Here is a 20931-nt window from a genome sequence, read left to right on the forward strand (position 1 = left end):
CAGGCAGTTCCCACTCAGAATCTGAGACAGGAAATCAAAATCTGAAGCCAAGAGCCTCTGGCTAATGAGCCGAAAGAGAGATTCTGCTCTTGATATTGGTCTACTGCACTAAATAAATGCAAATACCTTTAAATCCATTCTTTTCCTAATGGTTTAACAGTATTAAGCATATAACTTAACTTTATATAAGGTCATACATGACAGGGTTTTCATTTTAACATCTGTCTTGGTGATTGATGCAGAAAATTCTATAAAAACCATAGCAAGAAAATATTGTTGGCTTTGATGCATGCAGAAATGTTGCAACTTTTTTTTGGCAGCGACTTGAGTGAAGTCACACAAGCTCACCTTGTTCTTATTCCAGCACACAATATATTTGTATTGTTGTTATTTTTGATTGCACAATATAAATGCAAAGCAGCTCTTTTAGTCTACTCTGAGTTGAAGAACAAATCTTCCTTTCCTTAAAAATAAGTAACATTATAATTGCAAACTCCTGGTGTTCGCCCACTTAAGTGTGCTTATACTCTTAATGGCTTAGTATCAGGTGGGATCCATCCTTTCTAGTCCCTTCACTCACAAGCATAAGCTAAAAAGAGCTACATTGTAGACAAGTAGATTTTTATGCTTTTAAAAATCTTTTAGTGATGAGACTGTATCTGCATGTTTTAAGCAGTGTAGTCAGTTTCTGGCATATCTACAGTAGTTGCTATAGTATTGACGTGAGCGTCAACCAATGCCAAATGAGTTTCAAATAAACCGGCCATATGGAGAGAGCGCAAAACAAAGGGAATAGTTTCCCACCTATGTACACTATGACATCTGGTTTCCTTAAAGCATCAACACATGCCTCATTATTAACCCGTAACATTAGAAACATTAGGTCACAAGGGCACATGCCATTATATTCATACATGATCCAGATGAACAACTAAACTCATTTGAGCAGTGCACTTATTAGCAAAACATTTAAATAACCACACTGAGAATAAACACTGTCCATAAAAAGTAATAGTATGCAGTGTTTCCCTCCAGACTTTATACTCTATTTGAGGCTAATTAATTCTCTGCCAGCAGGAGGAGCTGTTGGAGCGGGAGAGACAGAGGTTTCCTGGTAACGCTGTACACAAAGACGCACTCAGCTCAAATACAGTGATATAAAAACATCCGCACCGGGTTTTGACTTTGACACGGGCAATGCTCATGTTTATTCAACGTCAAAGCCTTTTGGAAAAACTATTTGTGGTGGTCAGTTTGGATATTTGGGCTGCCACAAATAAATCAATGTGTAGCAGCCCTTCAACTTGGAATAAACAGGCTTGGGAGTGTTTCCATACGGGTGTACTTTAATTCAGACGAGTGTGCATAGCATCAACACCGTGAAAACTTAAAGGAAAATAACAAAGGCAAATTTAGCCAGATACAAAATAATCCTTTGACAAATGCACTTTAGCAAGCTAGCATCACATTGATAACAGCATAGCAGGCAACAGCCATCATGAAATGAATCGCATTACCATTTACATGAACGTATGAAATGAATTAATGTGAAATAGTACATTACAATGAACCACATACCTCGCTCCGCATATCAAAGGGTGCTAGAAAGTGGTGATCCAGGGAAGGCTGCCGCCATTAACTTAACTTGGACGTTGGAGAGCTAGCTAGCAACTTCATAAATTATTCTCAAATTATTACTGCCAAACAAATCAAGCACAGAGTAGTATAACACTTCAAAGAACACTTTAGTTGAAGGTTACGGTAATATTTTCCAATCTCTGACTCTAAACATGCATCGTCTTGTAACGTGACCTCTTGTGTTTTATTGAACAAGCGTGAGCGAGGAGAAATTAGTCCCCCCTGCAGATAGCATGATGTCAAAATAAAAGTCACATGAAATAAAAGTATAAAAACAGAATAATCATAATAAAACACTGCTAGTGGTCATCTACACTCCCACCACTCATGTTATGAAGAGTGAAGACAAGGATCAACCTGGCTGAATGGCTCATACGTGAGTCCTATGTCTGTATCGGTGTTTCTAGATATGTGCAGGTGAGTGCTACTTAAGAACTGAGAGTAGCCTATGTCATAAGGGGATAAAGGTGTAGACAACTAGACTGATCACTCACTCTCGAGAAGAAGAACTAGTTTCTGAATGGGCCTTTCTATAATCAAAGGTTTGGTGGGGCGATCTTGTTTAACTGACGTCCTTTCTCCTACTAACACCTTGACGCGACGCACTAGTCCATCGCTCTCCTTTGTGGTTTCAACCACTCGTCCCAGGTGCCACTGATTTCTAGGGGTGTCTTCCTTTATAATGACTAAGTCATCTACCTTAAGGTTGCGTCGAGTCGTATGCCACTTTTGGCGTGTGGAGATGTTCATGAGATATTCTCTCTTCCACCGGCACCAGAACTGTTCGACAAGGTACTGGACTCTTCGCCACCTTTTAGTTGCATAGACATCTTCCTTCTCAAATTTGCCAGGCGGTGGAAGGGCAATCTTGGACTTCATCAGTATGAGATGGTTTGGAGTTAATGGCTCGAGCGAGGTAGGATCATTTACCCCGTTTGCGGTTAATGGACGGCTGTTCACAATGGCCATTGCTTCATAGAACAGAGTTCGAAGGGAAGAGTCGTCGAGTCTGCCTGAGTATTGACAGAGTGTGGCATTTAGGACATTACGGACAGTCCGAATCTGGCGCTCCCAGACGCCGCCAGCGTGACTTGCTGAAGGAGCATTGAAGATGAACTCGCATTGCCTTTCTGCGAGGAAGCTCTCAATTGTTTTGGTGTCACATTGCTTCAGTGCTTCTTTGAACTCATTTTTAGCTCCCACAAAATTGGTTCCTTGATCGCAATGGAGTTGACGAACGGCTCCTCTGAGACTGATGAAGCATCTTAAGGCATTGATAAATGCATCTGTGGATAAGTCCTCAAGCATCTCAATGTGAACAGATCGAGAGGCAAGGCAAGTGAAGATTAAGCCATAGCGCTTTTGCTCTTTGCGGGCTTTCTTAGTGATGAATGGGCCGAAGCAATCGATGCCGCAGTATGTGAAGGGAGCAGAGACTTCTACACGCTCTTTAGGAAGCTCTGCCATGCGTTGTTCTTCTGCAGGCCGTCTGAGTCTTCTGCACTTCACACATCTGTGTATCAGCTTAGCAACTGACTTACTTCCACCGATGACCCAAAACCCATTGGCTCGAAGTTCTGTTAGAGTTTGATTCCGGCCTTGGTGACAGATCCTCTCGTGGCAATGGGTCATGATCAGCTTGGTAATATGTCCTCCTTTGGGTAGAATCAAAGGGTGTTTGACTTCTAGGCTTAAGGATGACTGATCTAGTCTCCCACCGACACGAAGTGCTCCTCCTTCTAAGATGGGATCCAAGCGAAACAGAGGGCTGGAGTTTTGAAGACTTTTTCCCTTTTGAAGTATCTTCATCTCTTGGGGAAATGCTTCTTCTTGTGCAAGCCTCATTACTGATTCGGCAGCTCTCTCGCGTTCTTCCACACTCACAGGTTTGCCAGGATGGGTTTGCTTTGAATTCAGCCTCTTGATTCTTGCGATGACTTTCAGGAGTTTTGACCAGGAGGAGAACCGATTTAGACGGGTAAGAAAGTCTGACTTGGAAGGTTCAACTTTAGTTGTAAACGCCTGCATTGACCTGACCTCAGGATCACCAACAAGCAAATCAGGAGTGAGGTGAGACTCTGAATGTATTTCTTGTTCCCACAGGAATTTGGGTCCTGGTAGCCAGTTTGTTGAGGAGATGTCTACTGCATTGAGACCTCTCGACGCATGGTCAGCAGGGTTTTCTGTTGTGTCTATGTAGTGCCACTGGCTGGGGATGGTGTGTTCTCTGATCATTTGCACACGATTGGCAACGAAGACATGGAACCTTCTTGCTTCATTGTTAATATAAGCCAGGACAACTTGGGAGTCAGTCCAGAAGAATTCTGCATGGATCGGCATTTCAAGCTCGTTTCTCAGCATGACACTTGATCTTGCAGCGACCACTGCTGCTGCAAGTTCCAACCTTGGAATGCTTGTGAGTTTTGTAGGCGCAACTCTAGCCTTTGCCATCACAAGGCTGCAGTGAACTTCACCATCTTCATTCTTGCTTCTCAGATAGGAACACGAGCCATACCCTATATTGCTGGCATCCGAGAAGTGGTGTAGTTCCCTCGTGACAGTTTTGCAGAAACCTTGTGGTTGGTAGCATCTCGGTATTGAGACTTCCTTCAGCCTTTGTAGGTCGCTCTTCCATTTCTCCCACCGTGGACTTAAGTCTTCGGGAAGTGGGTCATCCCATCCAATGCCTCGACGGCACAGCTCCTGGAGGATGCACTTTCCAGTTAAGATAAATGGAGCCACGAATCCGACTGGATCGTACAAAGAAGCAATGACGGATAGGATGCCGCGACGTGTAGAGGGCCTGGTTTGTGGGTTTACATTGAAGCTGAAGGTGTCATGTTCAAGGGACCACTGGATACCGAGAGCACGTTCTGCTGGAGCTGCATTTAGGTCAGATTGAGGGGTTCAGATGTGACTGCTCTCTCAGTTGGGTCCACAGAGTCCAGAACTGACCTTTTGTTTGAATTGAACTTGTGTAGACGCAAACCTCCTCTCTTGCACAACTCTCGTGCTTCAGCGATCAACTCCTTTGCTTCTTCTACGGAGGGGACGCTGATGAGCCCATCATCGACGTAGAAGTTCTTTTCAACGAAGGCTGACGCTGATGGATACTCTTCCTTGTGTTGACGTGCCAAGTACTTCAGACCAAAGTTGGCACATCCCGGTGACGAGGCGGCGCCGAATAGATGAACAGCCATTTGATACTCTTGAGGCTCTGCTTCGAGGTCTCCATCCTCCCACCAGAGAAACCGTAAGTAGTTCCGTAGTTCAGGAGAAACGTAAAACTGATGGAACATTTTCTCGATGTCGCATATGATGGCTACAGCCTCTTTCCTGAAACGACAGAGCACTCCAAGGAGAGAGTTGATCAGGTCAGGACCTGTTAGCAGTGTATCATTTAGTGAGACACCACGGAACTTCGCTGAACAGTCAAAGACGACCCTTAGCTTCTCTGGCTTCTTGGGGTGGAACACCCCATGGTGTGGTATGTACCACGTAGTCTGCTGTCCTATCACAGGAGAGGCTGGCTCTGCATCACCTTTCTTTATCATATCTTTCATGAAGGCCTTGTACTGTTCTTTATACCGCTCGTTATTTTTCAATTTTTTCTTTAGGTGCTGCAGTCGAACTGTTGCCAGCTTCTTGTTGTCTGGTAGCAGAGGAGGCTCTGTGCTCTTGAACGGGAGGGGCATTTCATAGTGTCCATCTTTCCTTTGAGTTATGTTGTCACTCAGGAGCTGAATGAAGCGAACATCGTCTTGTGACACATACTTGTCTTTGTCTGCATACTTCCTTTCATTGAAGTCTGATTCCAAGACCTTCAGCACGTCAGTGGTTGATGGCGCTGGTATTTCCTTCACTGTCACTCGATGGACGAACCTCTGGTTTCCCTGGCGATCCAGATGTGGATTGGATGAGCCTACGATGCTCCAGCCGAGTTCCGTTCTCTGGGCAAATGGATCATTTTCGCCTCCTGTGACGACTTCCTGGGGGGCTAACGCCAACGGGCAATCACTTCCAATTAGCAGTCCCACCTCACAGTCCTTCAGCAGCGGAAGTTTGTTTGCTAGATGCTTTAAATGAGGCCAGAGCAGCGCTGTCTTGGAAGTCGGGATGTAGGACTTGTCGACCGGGATGAAACCACGAGTGTAGGCTTGGCGTAGCTGAATCTGTTTTTGAGACTGTAGTCCTCGAACTTGTAGACCGTAGACACTTTTGCTTGCTATGGGTGTGTCAACAGATGTCATGGTGCTCAGTTTGAGCTGTACTGGTTTAGTCTCCACGTTCAGCTCTTCGAGTAGGTCTTCCAAGACGAATGTCGAATCACTCTGCGTATCCAGAAGAGCATATGTTATAACTTCTTTCTGTGGTTCATTTGCAGATGACATGAAAACAGGGACGATGCTTGATGTGGCAAAGATGTGCTGCGTCACTGCATGGGACGTCACTTTGATCTCCTCCTGACTAGTGCCTTTGTCTGTGGAAGTGGACTGTTTCTCTTTTGCTTCCACAGATCGGTTCTCTCTCTCTTCATGTAGACAGGTGGGGTGACGTCTGCTGCATATGCCACAAGAGTGTCGCGTTTTGCAATCCTTACTGTTATGTCCCTTTCTCAAACATCCGTAGCACAAATTGTTTTCCCTTATGAAGGCCTTCTTATTTTCAAGAGATTTTGCTGCAAAGGTAGGGCACTTTACGACGCCGTGCATCTCATCTTTGCAGATAGGACAAGGTGGCTTTGACTTGGTGCTGAACACTTTCTCAACCTTTTCCGTGGGATTGTTCCCTTTAGTGTTTGTGTGAAGTGCTCTAGCTCTCTTGGGCTGCCTGTCATCTGTGGCCTTGATCAGAAGTGGAGAGGCGACAGGGTTACAGGCTATCCGAGCCTCCTTCTGGATGAACCTTGTGAAACAGGAAAAGCTCGGGTAATCCCCGGATTCGTCCAACCTTTCTGTGACGACTCTGCACCATCTTCGTGTGATCCAGTCTGGTAATTTCTTCAGCAACTTGTGGTTCTCTTCACAGTCGTCCAAGATGGCCAATCCTTTCACATGAGGCATCGCTTCAACGCATCCTTGCAGGAAGTCAGCAAACTCTCGAAGTGCAGCAGGATCACTGGTACCAACCTTGGGCCATTTCATGAGCTTGTCTCTAAAGGCCTTTTGCAGAATGAAGTGGTTTCCGTACCTTTCTTCTAGGACCCTTAAGGCCCCCTGATATGCTTCTTCTGAGTTTCTATAGAAGAATCCCTCTACGGCTTTACGTGCTTCTCCACTCAGATAGTTTTTTAAATAGAACATTTTTTCATGAGCTGGGAGAGGCTGGTGGTCTATGAGGGCCATGAAGGACATCTTCCAGTCTACATACTTTAGGGCTTCGCCAGAGAACTTTGGTGGCTCAGGAGCAGGCAGGCGATTCATACTGAGTGAGTTAATGAGTGCTTGGGTAAGGCCATCTTTCTCAGGAGATGCTAGTGCATTGACGTATGCTTGTGGAGGCTGGTATGCTTCGGCCTTTGGATTAAGCTGGCCTTTGAATTCAACGGTGAGATTAGTCTCTTTTAGCCAGTCTCTGCAATCATGTTCAAGGCTCTCGTATGCGTTTACTCTCGCCTCTGCTATTCTTACTTCTGACTCTGCTTGAATTTGCTGTAGTCTTTTCTTTTCCTGACGCATGTTTGCCTCTATCCTTTTAAGAGCTACTTGCTTTTCTTCTTCCAACCTTTTAAGAACTAGCTGCTTCTCTTCTTCTAACTTGCTAAGAACTTCTTCTTGAGCTTGTATTTGATATACTGCCTTAACCTTTTCTTGTTGAGCTGCGAGTTCTGCTCCCGCATCTACATGTTTGCTTGAGCCCTGTGAGTGGGTTGAATTTTCTGCTAGAGAGAGTACAGTATCTGTCCTTGTGTGTCCGAAGATAGATCCATACTCATCCTTCTTAAGTGCCATCCTCACTCGTAGTTTCTCAAGTTCTGGATTGAAGACCTCATCTACAGTTTCTAGCCGCATCTCTATTATTTCGCTGATCTCTGCAGTGAGTGCTATACAAGCATCCATTTTCGGAACAATGTCTGGGGTGGCATTGTGGTTGCGTTGAATGGGCTCATAACATTCACTTACGGCACTGTGTCGAATTTGGATTTCTTCTCTGATTTTATTTAGTTCATCTTGAGAACAGAATGACTTTAGTGCGGTCCTAACTTTTCCTGCCACTTCTTTCCAAGAGCCATAAGCTCTCATGAATTCTTTCTTGTGTTTAATGGCTTCCTGTTTGTGCATCTCTAATCCCTTTTCTGTAAATGTTCTTTCGCGTGAACTAGACCTGACTGGCTGTGGGTTATCTGTTTTCATGGGTGGGTCGTGTGTGCTAGCTACTTCTTCTCCATTAAGTGACATTTTGTTGAAGTTGTGTTGCTGTTGGGTTATATTGAACTACTGAACTATAGTTTAATTACTGAAATATAGCTTAATAACTCAACAAATACTTAATATCAACATGCACTGCGCGATTATCATCAACAAAATGAAGGCTAACACACAAACACCTTAGCAATGAATGCTATCATATGGATCTACCCATGAATGAATTTACATTTAACAGATTCAATTAGTTCAATATTTTTTTTTTTTTTTTTTTTTATTAAATTACCCTTCTGTATCTTTAAATTCACCTTTCAAATGTAAGATTAAATCAGAGCATCAAACATGTACAGTATACTGTTGATAAAGGTGACTTCAGTCCATTACATAAATATCACTGTTCGCAATCAGAGTCTCTGTGATTTTATGCAGCAATCAGCATAAACGAAATAGACCGATCTTGCCTGGGTGCCGGTTGAAGTGAAGGCGTTTGAACAGAAGGTGGCAGTCTTCTACACAGAATGGCGGATGGCAGTCTTTTTAACGTCGAGTTGAGTTTCACTCCACATCGAGCAACGAGTTTTCACTGTAGCAGCCCTTCAACTTGGAATAAACAGGCTTGGGAGTGTTTCCATACGGGTGTACTTTAATTCAGACGAGTGTGCATAGCATCAACACCGTGAAAACTTAAAGGAAAATAACAAAGGCAAATTTAGCCAGATACAAAATAATCCTTTGACAAATGCACTTTAGCAAGCTAGCATCACATTGATAACAGCATAGCAGGCAACAGCCATCATGAAATGAATCGCATTACCATTTACATGAACGTATGAAATGAATTAATGTGAAATAGTACATTACAATGAACCACATACCTCGCTCCGCATATCAAAGGGTGCTAGAAAGTGGTGATCCAGGGAAGGCTGCCGCCATTAACTTAACTTGGACGTTGGAGAGCTAGCTAGCAACTTCATAAATTATTCTCAAATTATTACTGCCAAACAAATCAAGCACAGAGTAGTATAACACTTCAAAGAACACTTTAGTTGAAGGTTACGGTAATATTTTCCAATCTCTGACTCTAAACATGCATCGTCTTGTAACGTGACCTCTTGTGTTTTATTGAACAAGCGTGAGCGAGGAGAAATTAGTCCCCCCTGCAGATAGCATGATGTCAAAATAAAAGTCACATGAAATAAAAGTATAAAAACAGAATAATCATAATAAAACACTGCTAGTGGTCATCTACACAATGTATGGGAAACACTGGTATTAGTCAGTATGTGTGTGTGTTCTGTGCATATTTATAATGTATATAATACACACACACACACACACACACATGCATGCATATATTTAGAAAATATTTACATGTACACATACATATATTATGTAAACAAAAACTTTCATTTTGAATCACGATTAATCGTTTGACAGCACTAGTATTAGTATTGTTAAAAATGCATTAGATGAAAATTTAAGCATGTAAAGGGAAAATGTAAATTACGAATGTTGGCAACTAACAGAAAAAAGTTTATGCTGTAGTAATACATTTTTTAGAACTAAAATAAAAGTAAAGCTAAAATATTTAAAAAACAAAAACTAATACAAATGAGAAAAGCACATAGCAAAATTACTAAAATTACTCAAATAAATTAAAATTAAAGCTAAAATCTATAATACCACATTAATAATATTAAAATAACACTGATCACAATAGGAACATAGAATGTTCTAGGAAGCATGCTATTGTTTTATGCTACATCTGCATTCTTTATTATACATACCATTAAAAATAATATCATTTTTAATTGACATTTTATGTGCTTAGCAGATGTCTTTGTCTAAATCCAAATTCAGCATTATAGAATTGAACTTCTTTTTGTTTAAAACAGAATGCATTATACAGTACAGTTTATACTATGCATGTAGTACTTAATTATGCAACATAAAGCAGAATTTAAACACAGTTAAACTTAACAGCCTCAAGGTTAAAACATTTACTTTAAAGAGAATCTAGAGGGACTCATACTAATGACCTCAGTGATAGAAATCATACTACGAAATAAAGGTTTGCTCTCAATCTTTTATAGTTCTGGTTTTATAAGGAACCGAGAGGAGAGCACACCGCTGGGGCTAATGAAAAGAACACCTCCCACAAATGCACTGTTGCCTGAACTGATTTTCAATACGGCTCATTGCTCTTGACAGTACGGTGATGTCATTTAGATGTATCCATGGAGATTCAAAACAGCCCCCTCATTCAGAACACTGTAATGTTCTGGAATCTGGCCCTGAACTTTCATGACAGAGAAAGGGGAGGGGGGGGGTTGAGACCCCCTGAGCAAGTGCTCAGATTATTTTTGGGTCTGGATGAATGTGTTCATACCTCTCCTTAGAGACACTTGATGGAATGATAATTGAATTGTTATGTACATGTTTCTTCAATAAACATAAGCGATCAATAAGAGGGTGACCACAGAGCAAAGTCATATTAGACGCTGATTTACAATATGATTCTGATGTCAGCTAAAAATGATTACTTTCAGTGAAGTGATTTTAATTTTCCTGTTTTCTGTGTGCATAATTACGGGGTGACATTCGTTTAATATCTGAAGTCTCAGAGGTATGATCTCATTTGATCAGGGGGTTTGCCAAAGAACATGTTTGGCAACAAAAAATCAAGAGAGACCCATGAATACAGTAAATTAGAGCACTAAACAATGATCTTCCATGAAATGAATGGCACAGTTCAGAGTCAACAATTCCTTCATCCAAATTCAAACAGAGCATAGCACAACAGGCATTAATGCAATTTAGAATTGTGAAACATTTTCTTCTTTCTTTTCCTTAAAGGAGACAGTTCATCCAAAAATGTAAATTATGTCATTATTTACTCATATAGTTCCAAATCCATATAATTTTTTACCCCATTCAACCCAAAAGTTGAATTTTCTGAAGAATTGTTCTGCAGTTTTTGCCATATAACAACCAAGGGCTGTCAAGCTCAAAAAAAAATTGAAGTTTTTTTGAAAAACATAATTAAAGACCACAGAATGAGAAGCATTAGGCTGCTTTTAGCCTTTCACTTTATGGCTGTTCACTTTATGGCTATAAGTTGGTTCACTTTCCGGCTATGAAACTAAGTAAGTAAATAATTAAATAAATTAGCACGATGATATTGTGTATCTGCAATCTTACAGTCCGATGTTTTTACTAACATCTAGCCAACACTACTTCACACAACAGGCTTGTGTCTGGCCTATGTCCAGAAGTGAAAACAAAAACAAAAAATTGTTTGTCACTACAGTAACCATTTTTTTATTCTGAATGCAAGGGGTAGGCACATTTATTTGTGAATAATGACGTTATGGATTTTCTTTTCCCTTATGGACTTTTGCTTTAATATTTCGTTAGAAATGAATAAAAAACTTGCAACTTTATGTTTCAACATATAGATGGCGATCAAGAGCCCAGAATATCGTGCTGTACCTTTAGACTGTTCCTCACGCAAAATTATGGTATGCCTTCAAAATACTTTTATATGGAATGGCATGAACGACTTTCATGATACTTTTATGGTGTTTTTTGTTCTTTTTAGAGCTTGACAGCTACAGTCACTAAGGACTACGTAAAGAGTCTTTAAAAAAATTCCTTGGGTGAACTGTTCCTTTAACCTCTTGTGTATCGAATGTTCTAGCAGGGGTACAGTCATCATGCTGACGGGAGGAGTGTGGGTTGGGGAGTTTGGAGCAGGAAAGGTTCATGCTAGTGGGTGGCCCACCACAAGGCCTGGATCCTGACTCAGCAATCAAGGCTGTTCGTTACCGCAGCAACTAAGCTTAGCCTGACATAAGCCAGAAGAGCGCTCACAAGCTTCATCACTTTACGCAGCCGATAAAACCCACCGAGCTCTTTAATAAACTTCCATGCCATGCCATACATGCTTAACACGTAAATAGAACAAAGAGCAGCAAACACCAGGACAAACGGTGACACTCCACCCATTGTGTAAGTGACTAAGAAACAAAATATAAATACTAATTACGTTTGGTGACATAAAAAAACAAACTACTAAATGAAATGGATGTGTTTGCACTACTCAGTGGAGCCATGTCCAATTAAAATACAGATGTGCCATGAAGAAAAATACCCTGTGATATAGTTCAAAGAAATTATTGTCCAAACGTCAGCCATCAGAAGAAGAATTCCTCTAACTTTTCGCAATAATTCATTATTTATGTATTCGTATCGGAGTTAAATTATACATTAAAAAAGTCGAAAAGGTAACCCGATCAAGAATAATACCGTGCGTCAGTCATCTTAACAGCCAAAGTAATCAAAGCCTCAGAAACAAAGGCACTGTGCCTCTGTCTTGGCCAGTTCTGCAAAACGGATTGCCTGTAAGTAGTACTCCGAATCGAGCAAAGAAAAATACACATCTTTCTTTCACTCTACCTTTTTTCTCAAGCCAGGAAGTGCAGAGTTGATTTTGGCAGAGTTGGAAGCCAAAAGACTTTCATTAATATATCAGACACTCGGGGCCTTTCTTTTATTGGTAATGCCAAAAGAAAAGAGTTGGTCTCCATCAGTGACATGTATTGTTTTTGAATGAACGCCAGACCTTGTGTTGCAAGGAAAGGCACAGAGTCCATCCATCATTTAGGTGTGACACCGTATCACATGACAGTATGTTATAGTGGGTAAGAACATCTCCGAAGACCGGACGGATGCTAACTTGACCCATTCTCTTCACACGGTTCAGCCTAACAGATGGTTTCTTTTACAAGCTGAATTTATATCTATTTGTCAAAAGTGAAGGAGGAGAAATTTGGTAGCAGTCCTTGTTTATGTGAGGAGACCACCACTCCTGATCTGTTCCCTGTCCCTGTCAACTACTAAGAAGCATGAATTTAGTCAAAGCCTTCAACAACAAGTCAATTCAGCATAAACAAGCAAGATTTACTCTAAATCTTTCTTGTCACTATGTAAACTACATTGTTTTAAACAGAATTGTTCAGCTCATATTTGTGTAGCTGCTTATCTCCCCTTTCTATAGTGCATCCACCGCTCAAAGCTCAAGCAAAGGTGCCTTTAAAGAGTCAAATTCAACTAGCCTGACCCAGCACTGACCCAAACCCTCTCCAGAATCCTTACAGCCAATGCCATGAACCTCCTGCTGGGAAGTGGTCATTTGTACATTGAGTGGAGAAAAAAAAAGAAGCCTGTTCTCAGTTGGAGAACTGTGTACCATTCTCCTAATCCAGGCTGGAGCAGGCTTGAGATAATGATAAAATCCTCCAGACCCCCCCCCCCCCCCCCCCCCCCCCCCCCCCGACAGCTCACCCCGCAGACCCTGTGGGCTGAAGGACAGACAAATGTTCTTTCTCCATCTAACTCCATCCTCCTGGTCTCTGCACGCATACTGAAAACACACAAGCATGTCATGTTTCATGTTGGCATTACAGAACATCAATGCATGTAGAACCCTGGAGGGGAGGGGGTGCATTAAACAAGTGCTCTCAAAACATTCTTCTCTAGTAATAATAAACCTGAGCCAAATTAAAAACACTCGCTCTGACTCAAACATATACTTTATCAAATGCATCTTCACTACAAAACATGTAAACAACAATACTGCAGAAACTATTTTCTTAATCAATAATTTGAGAAAAGAGAATTTCTAGGCATGTTCTCGGAAATAAAATGTAAATTTTCTAACTGAAATGTTTTTTAAACATAAACCTCAATACATTTAGTTAGATTTATGCTTTTAAACAAATACAAACAAACAAGCATTATACCCTGAAAGATAAACTGTTCTCAAGATGACTCTTCTAAATAAAAGAAACAATTTTAAAATATAAAAAATGTAACATGTATGCAACCAAACAAGAAGATACAAAAATACAGATTAAGAAAAGGCCTCATTTGCAGTATGAAAACAACATCCTACCATTATTTACCTCATCAGATTTTATTATGAGTGAGCAATAAAGAACATCTTTACAATGTAAAAAAGAGAAATCCAAGGCCCTCTTCTTCAAAAATATATAAAAAGCCTTTATTATACTGACTATTTCATGATAGAAAATTTAAAAGAAGACATGGGAGGAAGCAACCCACACGTAGCGGCACAAAACGCCTTCTTCAGGGTGTGTCTTTTAAATTTTCTATCATGAAATAGTCAGTATAATAAAGGCTTTTTAAATATTTTTGAAAAAGAGTGCCTTGGAAAAGAGCACCTTCAAATATCTCATTGAACTCCCTGAGCACCCTGGATTTTGTTGTCTTTCTAACATTTTTACAATGTTGCTTTCTCTTTGAAAATATGTTTTTCTATATTTTCTTACATCTTTTTATTTCCCATCCAGCACTCTTTCCCATTGGCATTGAAAACCACTGAAAAAACATATTTCTATTTCAACGGCTTATAAAATGTAAAAGGATCTCTTCTGTTCCACAGGGATACAGAGTAACTTTTGCCAAATATCTGGCAGCACTTTGATATTTTGACTGAAAGGGAAAATAATCAACTTAATAGTGAAAATGTGTTAAAATCAAACTGTGTGACAGATCCAAACAGGCAGCTTTGATTGTCTGATGTTGCCACAGTGTAAAGGAGCTAGAATAGTTTCCAACACTTTCTGTCCACGAATGCACTAGCTCAGCGAAAAGGGCTGTGCTGGGATGCAATGTATCCACTGAGATGGCAAACACTTCTACATGGACCCCGCAACCCACTAGCCCTACACTCTTGTGCTGACGCAGCACAGTAACACATTCTGCTGGATTCCTTCACCAAACTTCCTCACTAGCTCCCTACACCCACCTTACAGCCGTCAAGCCAAGAAATGAGCCTACATTACAAGAAATACATCAGCGACTCTACAAGTTACAACAGAAACACCAGCATTTTAGACTCTGTAGATGCAGGCTGTATCATTTCTGTGTACTATCAGACTGCAGTTCTGGAAAATAGGGAAACAACGCAACTAGCGCTGGTATAATTTTTTTTTTAATGGTCTCAAAGCAAGTTTCAAATCAAACACAGAGCCTTCTAGACACCATGCGATTTCAGAATGAGCATTAGTTTTCAGTCTGTAGAAGCTAATGTGTGTTCTAGACCAAATAAACATTCACCATCTCAGACGATATACGACAGCCACTACATTTCTTCCATTCATTTTCGCTGTGTGAACAGTTTTAATCCAGTTTGGCTCAAAATAGGCATTCTATCCCTAACCTTAACCCTAAACCCAAAGTACTATTAACCTCTTATATCACCGGTATTCTGTTAAATTAACTTAACACTTCACTAAAGTATTTAGAACAGATGAGGTGTATGACAAATTCACCCAGTAACACTATTCTGCTGTGACAAATGAGCTGTGGGCTTGAGTCCAACCACTCTTAGGAGCTACACTCTTAATGTTCATGCCCTTTATCAACTCATTCTTCTACCTCAGTGGTCAAATGGCACATTATTACTCTGCATGAAATGAAATCTAAGTCAAACTGGGAAATAACTCACGCCACTTTAATAAGTGCTTGCTAGTTGGACGGTGGTAGCTCAGCCAGAAACCTGAAACCTCGTTCTGGACCACCAAAGACGACAGATTCACAAATGCCTTAATGCATAGGTAATAAACTATCGAATTACACAGTTGATGTGATTTGTTGTTGGAGGCCTCTCTTGGAAATACACTGGCTAAATTAAACAAGTCACTTCTTAAAAGGAAGACAGTATGAGATTTAGGGCTGATGCTAAAAGAACATACATATCACCGGTCACCATGGTATGTGTGAGTGGAATTTTCAATACAACTACTGATATTAAAATTCTGGATAAATGTTTTCATGTTAAGTCTGATGTTAAAAATTTTGTGTTATTTTGTCTAAATAAATTTAATCTGATGTTTTAAATGTTACACATGAATTTATGCACCAAAACATTATAATATACAGTATGACAAATGTATATTAATTTTGAGATTAGACTTTTCAACAGTGTTAATAAATTATTAGTATTTTAAAGTGAATTTATGTGACAGTTAGATGACTGCAAAAGTAATCTGAATGTAAATATAGAGGAAATAGGCATGAACAATTCAATTTTCAATATTGACAGTCACAAAGAATGTAAAATATGGGACTGTAAACAAAAAAGGCAAACCATTCAAACATGTTTAGCATGATCAAATACAAAATTGTAAGATAAAAAAGGCTGAGAAGGAACTGAGGCATCCAGATTTGTTCACTAAAACATACGTCTGATGGGCTAATGATAATAGCACATGTTTAGAGGGGAAAACAACTGCGGTGCACACCAGGGCATGACCTTGTGTAACTTATAATCAGCTTTCCTGACTATAATTTAGAATCCAATGCACTTTTCAAACACTAAAAACACGTCCAAGCTAATATATGCAGAAGAACGAAGAAAACAATTAAGCACATCTATATTGATTATGAACTGACTGCAAATTCACCAGGCACTGCAATGCACTTACCAAACCTTTTGTAGCCAAAAGACTGCACTTCCTCTTCATCAGTGAAGTCGTCTGCGAAAGTAACAAATGACAATGAAATTAGTATAGCAAGTGCTGCAGGCCTGTTAATCAAATAATGTCCTAAAATAATATTCATTGATAGAATGTATATTTAACATTAATTTGAAACAGAACTATTTTAAATATCTTTTCTGTCACTTTTGATCGGTTCAATACATCCTTGCTATATATTAGTAAAATATTGTAATATATGACACATTGTTAGGCACAGACAACAAGCTCTGAAATGTCATAACACCAAATAAATATGACAATATTCATGCTTCTTCAGAAACAAGGTAAGTATATTATGCTGAGATAAATAACATAAACAAACATAACATCAGCTTTGGAATTGATAAAAAGCATGTGGTCTGCATCTGACTGCTGAAATAACATTGGCCAGGATGGTCCATTCATGAGTTAACTAAATTATACCATCCTCTACTTCCTCTTCCTGTCCTGGAGCGCTCTCTCATGTGGCTACCATGCTCATGGGAAAGGAGAGGGGTGACTCCAGGCGGTTTTATGTGTCACTGTCCAAGGCCAGAGAAAATAAAGAAAGAACACATGTTTCTGTAGTTGGAGCCCACTCCCCCTCACTCTGATACTAAACCAGAGTCAGAACCGCAGGTGGGTGGGGGAACAGTTCGTTAGAAACCCCACAGAGTGTGACCTCAAGTCCAGCCATCCAGCTGGACAGACACACAACCCATAGAAACCTCAGAGTGGAAAACCAGGGAACAAACAGCTTGGGACAAAGAATTATAGACCGATGCTGACAGCTATTTCAGTATTTTAGCTGAAAATAACAGCACAACTCTGGGAAATGCAAAGGACCAAAACTCCCACACACCCAGAAAAAAACAACAACATTTTTACAATGTCACAGTCAGAAACTTGACATTTTGCTTGAAATAAAACTTTCAAGGATAAAAATGTTACGCATGGAGGAGTATCACAGAAGACTGCGGATGACCACTACTCAGGGGAACAACAATTCACAGTGTGTGGTCTAAACATCCTTATTAGGTTTTTTTCAAAGTGCCTTTTGCTCTGTTTACTAATCATTAATATGTTAATGCTTTGAATTGATTTAATGTAAATTAACATTTATCTAACCAAAAGATGAGTTATTTTACTTGTCTGAAGTCCAAAATCCAAGCAACCCACAGGAGCCCACTTTTTGACACAGTGACAACAAACCTGCTTTTAGATACACATTAAGATTTTTTTTTTTCAAGTATTTATTTCTAATTGTACTGCATTCAATTCAAGTTGCATTAAAACTGCACTTCCAATGAAGCAAGATTTTTAAAGTCAATTTTCATGCATAAGGAGGCTACATTCATTTCTTTTTTAGTTCAATATGAATTCACACAATATTTATATTGACATTTCCACTAGATGGCAGGCTTCTGGTTAAAAATGAGAAGTAGTTCAATGTTGCATAACTCATAAGGCACAAAAATGTGATGTGAAGGCTTGGTGTGTGTCAAGACATCTGGCCATTGGACATGCAAAATGAACCAGGATGGGGAGATGTGGGGGTTGTTTTTACTGTAAGTGGCTCTCTGAGTCACACGTTTAAATTCTAGTGTGCAATTGAGATGGAAAACATCTTGGCTTGTAGAACACCAAAGTTTCAAGAACCTCTGAAAATACAGAAGACCTTTTCATTTTTAATGATATAATTCTGACCCTTTATTTCCACAGCACAAATTACTTTAACTTAGAATTAAGAGCACATGATACTTTTAAAGATGCACTCATTAAGTTTTTGTTATTCATCCCAATAGTATAGCAGTTTTAGAGTTTAAACTTAGCCTGGATGAAACATTTTTGTTGGTGCTGCTGATTAACAATGAAGCTGTTTGTTTATCTTTTGTTCCGTTTTCTGCATCCATGAGGGTGGACTCACTTCATACAGAATAAAAAAGACTGATATATCTGAAGGATTCATCTCATGTCAGTGCACATTACTCTAATATCAACATTTATTTTTGACATTTCTCACAGTTGTGTAAAACTTTTAAGTGGCCTGTAATAGAAAAAAAGACTGCACCTTTAATTAAAAATTATGAATCCAAACACGTATTTAACTGAACATCAACACTTTAAAGTCAGTCAGATTTAATAGAAACTTTGCAGAAATGAGTTTTCACAAGTTCTTCAACCCTTAGAGAAACATCTTCACACCTCGCCAGATGTTTCATTTGTAACGTGGCCACGTGTTTTGATTTTTTTTTTTAAGACAAAGGGAGAAATGTCACTTAACATCCCACACAATGGCCGGGTCAGCAACGCAAGGTTGTGTGTTGATCCTTCTATTCAGCTGTCTTATAACAATCTACGAGAAGTTAATCGCAACCAGATGTTTCGTCCACTGGAGTAACACACATTCCTCTCACAAGAGAAGGAAAGAAAGAAAAGCAGAAAAACTGAAGAGCGAAACGCGTGGATAGACTCAAGAGACTTCTCTTAAAAAGACAGTGCACTAAAAATGTGTAAGCATCTTATAATTTGAAATTCAACTTACCCTTCATTGTGTTAAAACTGAGGTACACCGTTCCGTCAAGAGCCAAAAGTTCACATCAATCTCATGATAATAGCGCGGACTCAAGAATCGCGCTGAAGTTTCACAGATGCGAATATTCCACCTGAAACATGCGTAGAGTGTTTATCACCCCCTCAATCCCTGCGACTGATGCTAAACTAAATAAATAAAACTAAAACAACAAAAGGAAAAACTCGTGGACACGATGTTTAATAAGTCGTAGGCAACAAACTTCAGCTCAAGACGTAAACTTTTTCTCTCTTTCCATGAGAACGTGTTCCGATGGAAATTCACTTGAGGTAAGTGAGGCTCTTCTGCCTTTTGGCTGCAACCCGAGAACCAGAGAGAAATTGGGAGTCCGTAGGGTGTCTGTTAGTCCACTTGTTTTCTACATGAACTGAATCTCTTAAAGGACAACCAGGTGAAAAGCAGCAGCCTCCTCTTCTCGATGTGCAGCACTGCATCTGGAGTTAAACTTCCTCTTGGCACACGGGAGGGTCTTACACGTTGCACGAGTTAGTTTTTGTTGACCTTGGAGTGCTGTGAAATCTTAATCTGTAAAGAAACCGTACTATAGAAAACATACTACTCAAATTACTACGTGATTTTGTTCACCTAAAAACTCAGCATTTCAAATCCCTTCATACTCTGCACTGTTCTCCACTGTAATGATGGCTTAACAAGGGAAAACGTAGCATGGCCCAACCTTTCAGTGTAGAAAAGTCTTTATGAACACTTTTATGTCCACTATTAGGCTGGAATAATGCATCTAAAGTGAGGACTGGAGTTGTGACAAATGCAAGCTTTATATCAGTAACACAAAGTACAGTTATAAAAATGAGTGTTTTCTCTAGCAGTGGTGTGTTGGTTTCAAATATCTAGTTCATAACCCTCTTAAATTCAAATTACTTTGCAAGTTTTATTCTCAGAACTAAAATGCTAATATCATATTTCTCTGTAATTGGTGGATAAACAAGTGAACAAAGTAAAACCTCACTGCAAGATGTTGCCATGTGTTTTAAAGGGATAGGGACAACCTGATGACAACAGTAGCCATTGACTTCCATAATATGGGAAACATATGGAACTCAATGGCTACCGTTAACTGTTTGGTTACCAACATTATTTAAAATGTCTTCTATTTTTGTTCAACAGAAGAAATAAACTCATACAGGATTGTAACAAGAGGAGGGGTTTGTAAATGATGACAGAATTTTAATTTTTTTGGTGAACTTTAAGCTTTATATAATTACACAATAATATAGGCTAATTAGATTATATAATTTTTTTATTACGGTATTTGTTTTATTACGGTATTTACGGTATTTGTACGGTATTATGCTACATAATTTTTTAATTTAAAGTTAGACTGAAAAACTTATAAAAGGCTGTTAAAAGCAAGTTCCATTTTGATAGTTTATAATGTGGCAATATTCTCCATTACAAAAGATCATGCGTTCAAAAATAACGTTAATCATGTGTTTAATGTAATAAAACGCATGTCCAACACCAAATTTAATGTGTTATATGACAACAACATTAACATGATAATATAGATTTTTATGCTTCATATAAAGTGTAACTGAATTTCTTTCTTAATCAATTATGGTGCTATTTTTCAAATAAATGTATAAGGTATGCCAGCGTGTTGGCTCTGAATCCCAGGACTGCCAAGTGAAAAGTCCTTTGCGTGTGTTGACTGTTGCTCAAAATTGCTTGCTCAATTGTTCTGCTCCCTTCGGGTTTAATAAGCACACAGCTCATTTTGTTTTTTCTTTGCATTTCTCTCTAAACCTTTTTGCCACAGGGATCCGTGATT

At 39.6% G+C, this 20931-nt stretch overlaps 1 protein-coding gene across 2 annotated transcripts in view; it reads right to left on the bottom strand.

Annotated features, from left to right (window-relative positions):
• Positions 1 to 19785, bottom strand: part of LOC306880813 (collectin-12-like) — a 40040-nt gene extending 20255 nt beyond the window's left edge. For both annotated transcript variants that reach the window (XR_013785106.1, XM_079434584.1), the window contains exons 1-2: positions 19095 to 19785; positions 16517 to 16567 (exon numbers count right to left, since the gene is read on the bottom strand). Coding sequence is in view for 1 of the 2 variants with exons in the window: in XM_079434584.1 (XP_079290710.1) it covers positions 16517 to 16567; positions 19095 to 19101 (58 nt within the window). In the remaining variant the exon portion in view is untranslated. The remainder of the gene's footprint in view (positions 1 to 16516; positions 16568 to 19094) is intronic.
• Between the last annotated feature and the right edge of the window lie 1146 nt (positions 19786 to 20931).

The sequence above is a fragment of the Barbus barbus genome (genome assembly GCF_936440315.1).
Source record: "Barbus barbus genome assembly, chromosome: 15".
Taxonomy (NCBI): Eukaryota; Metazoa; Chordata; class Actinopteri; order Cypriniformes; family Cyprinidae; genus Barbus; species Barbus barbus.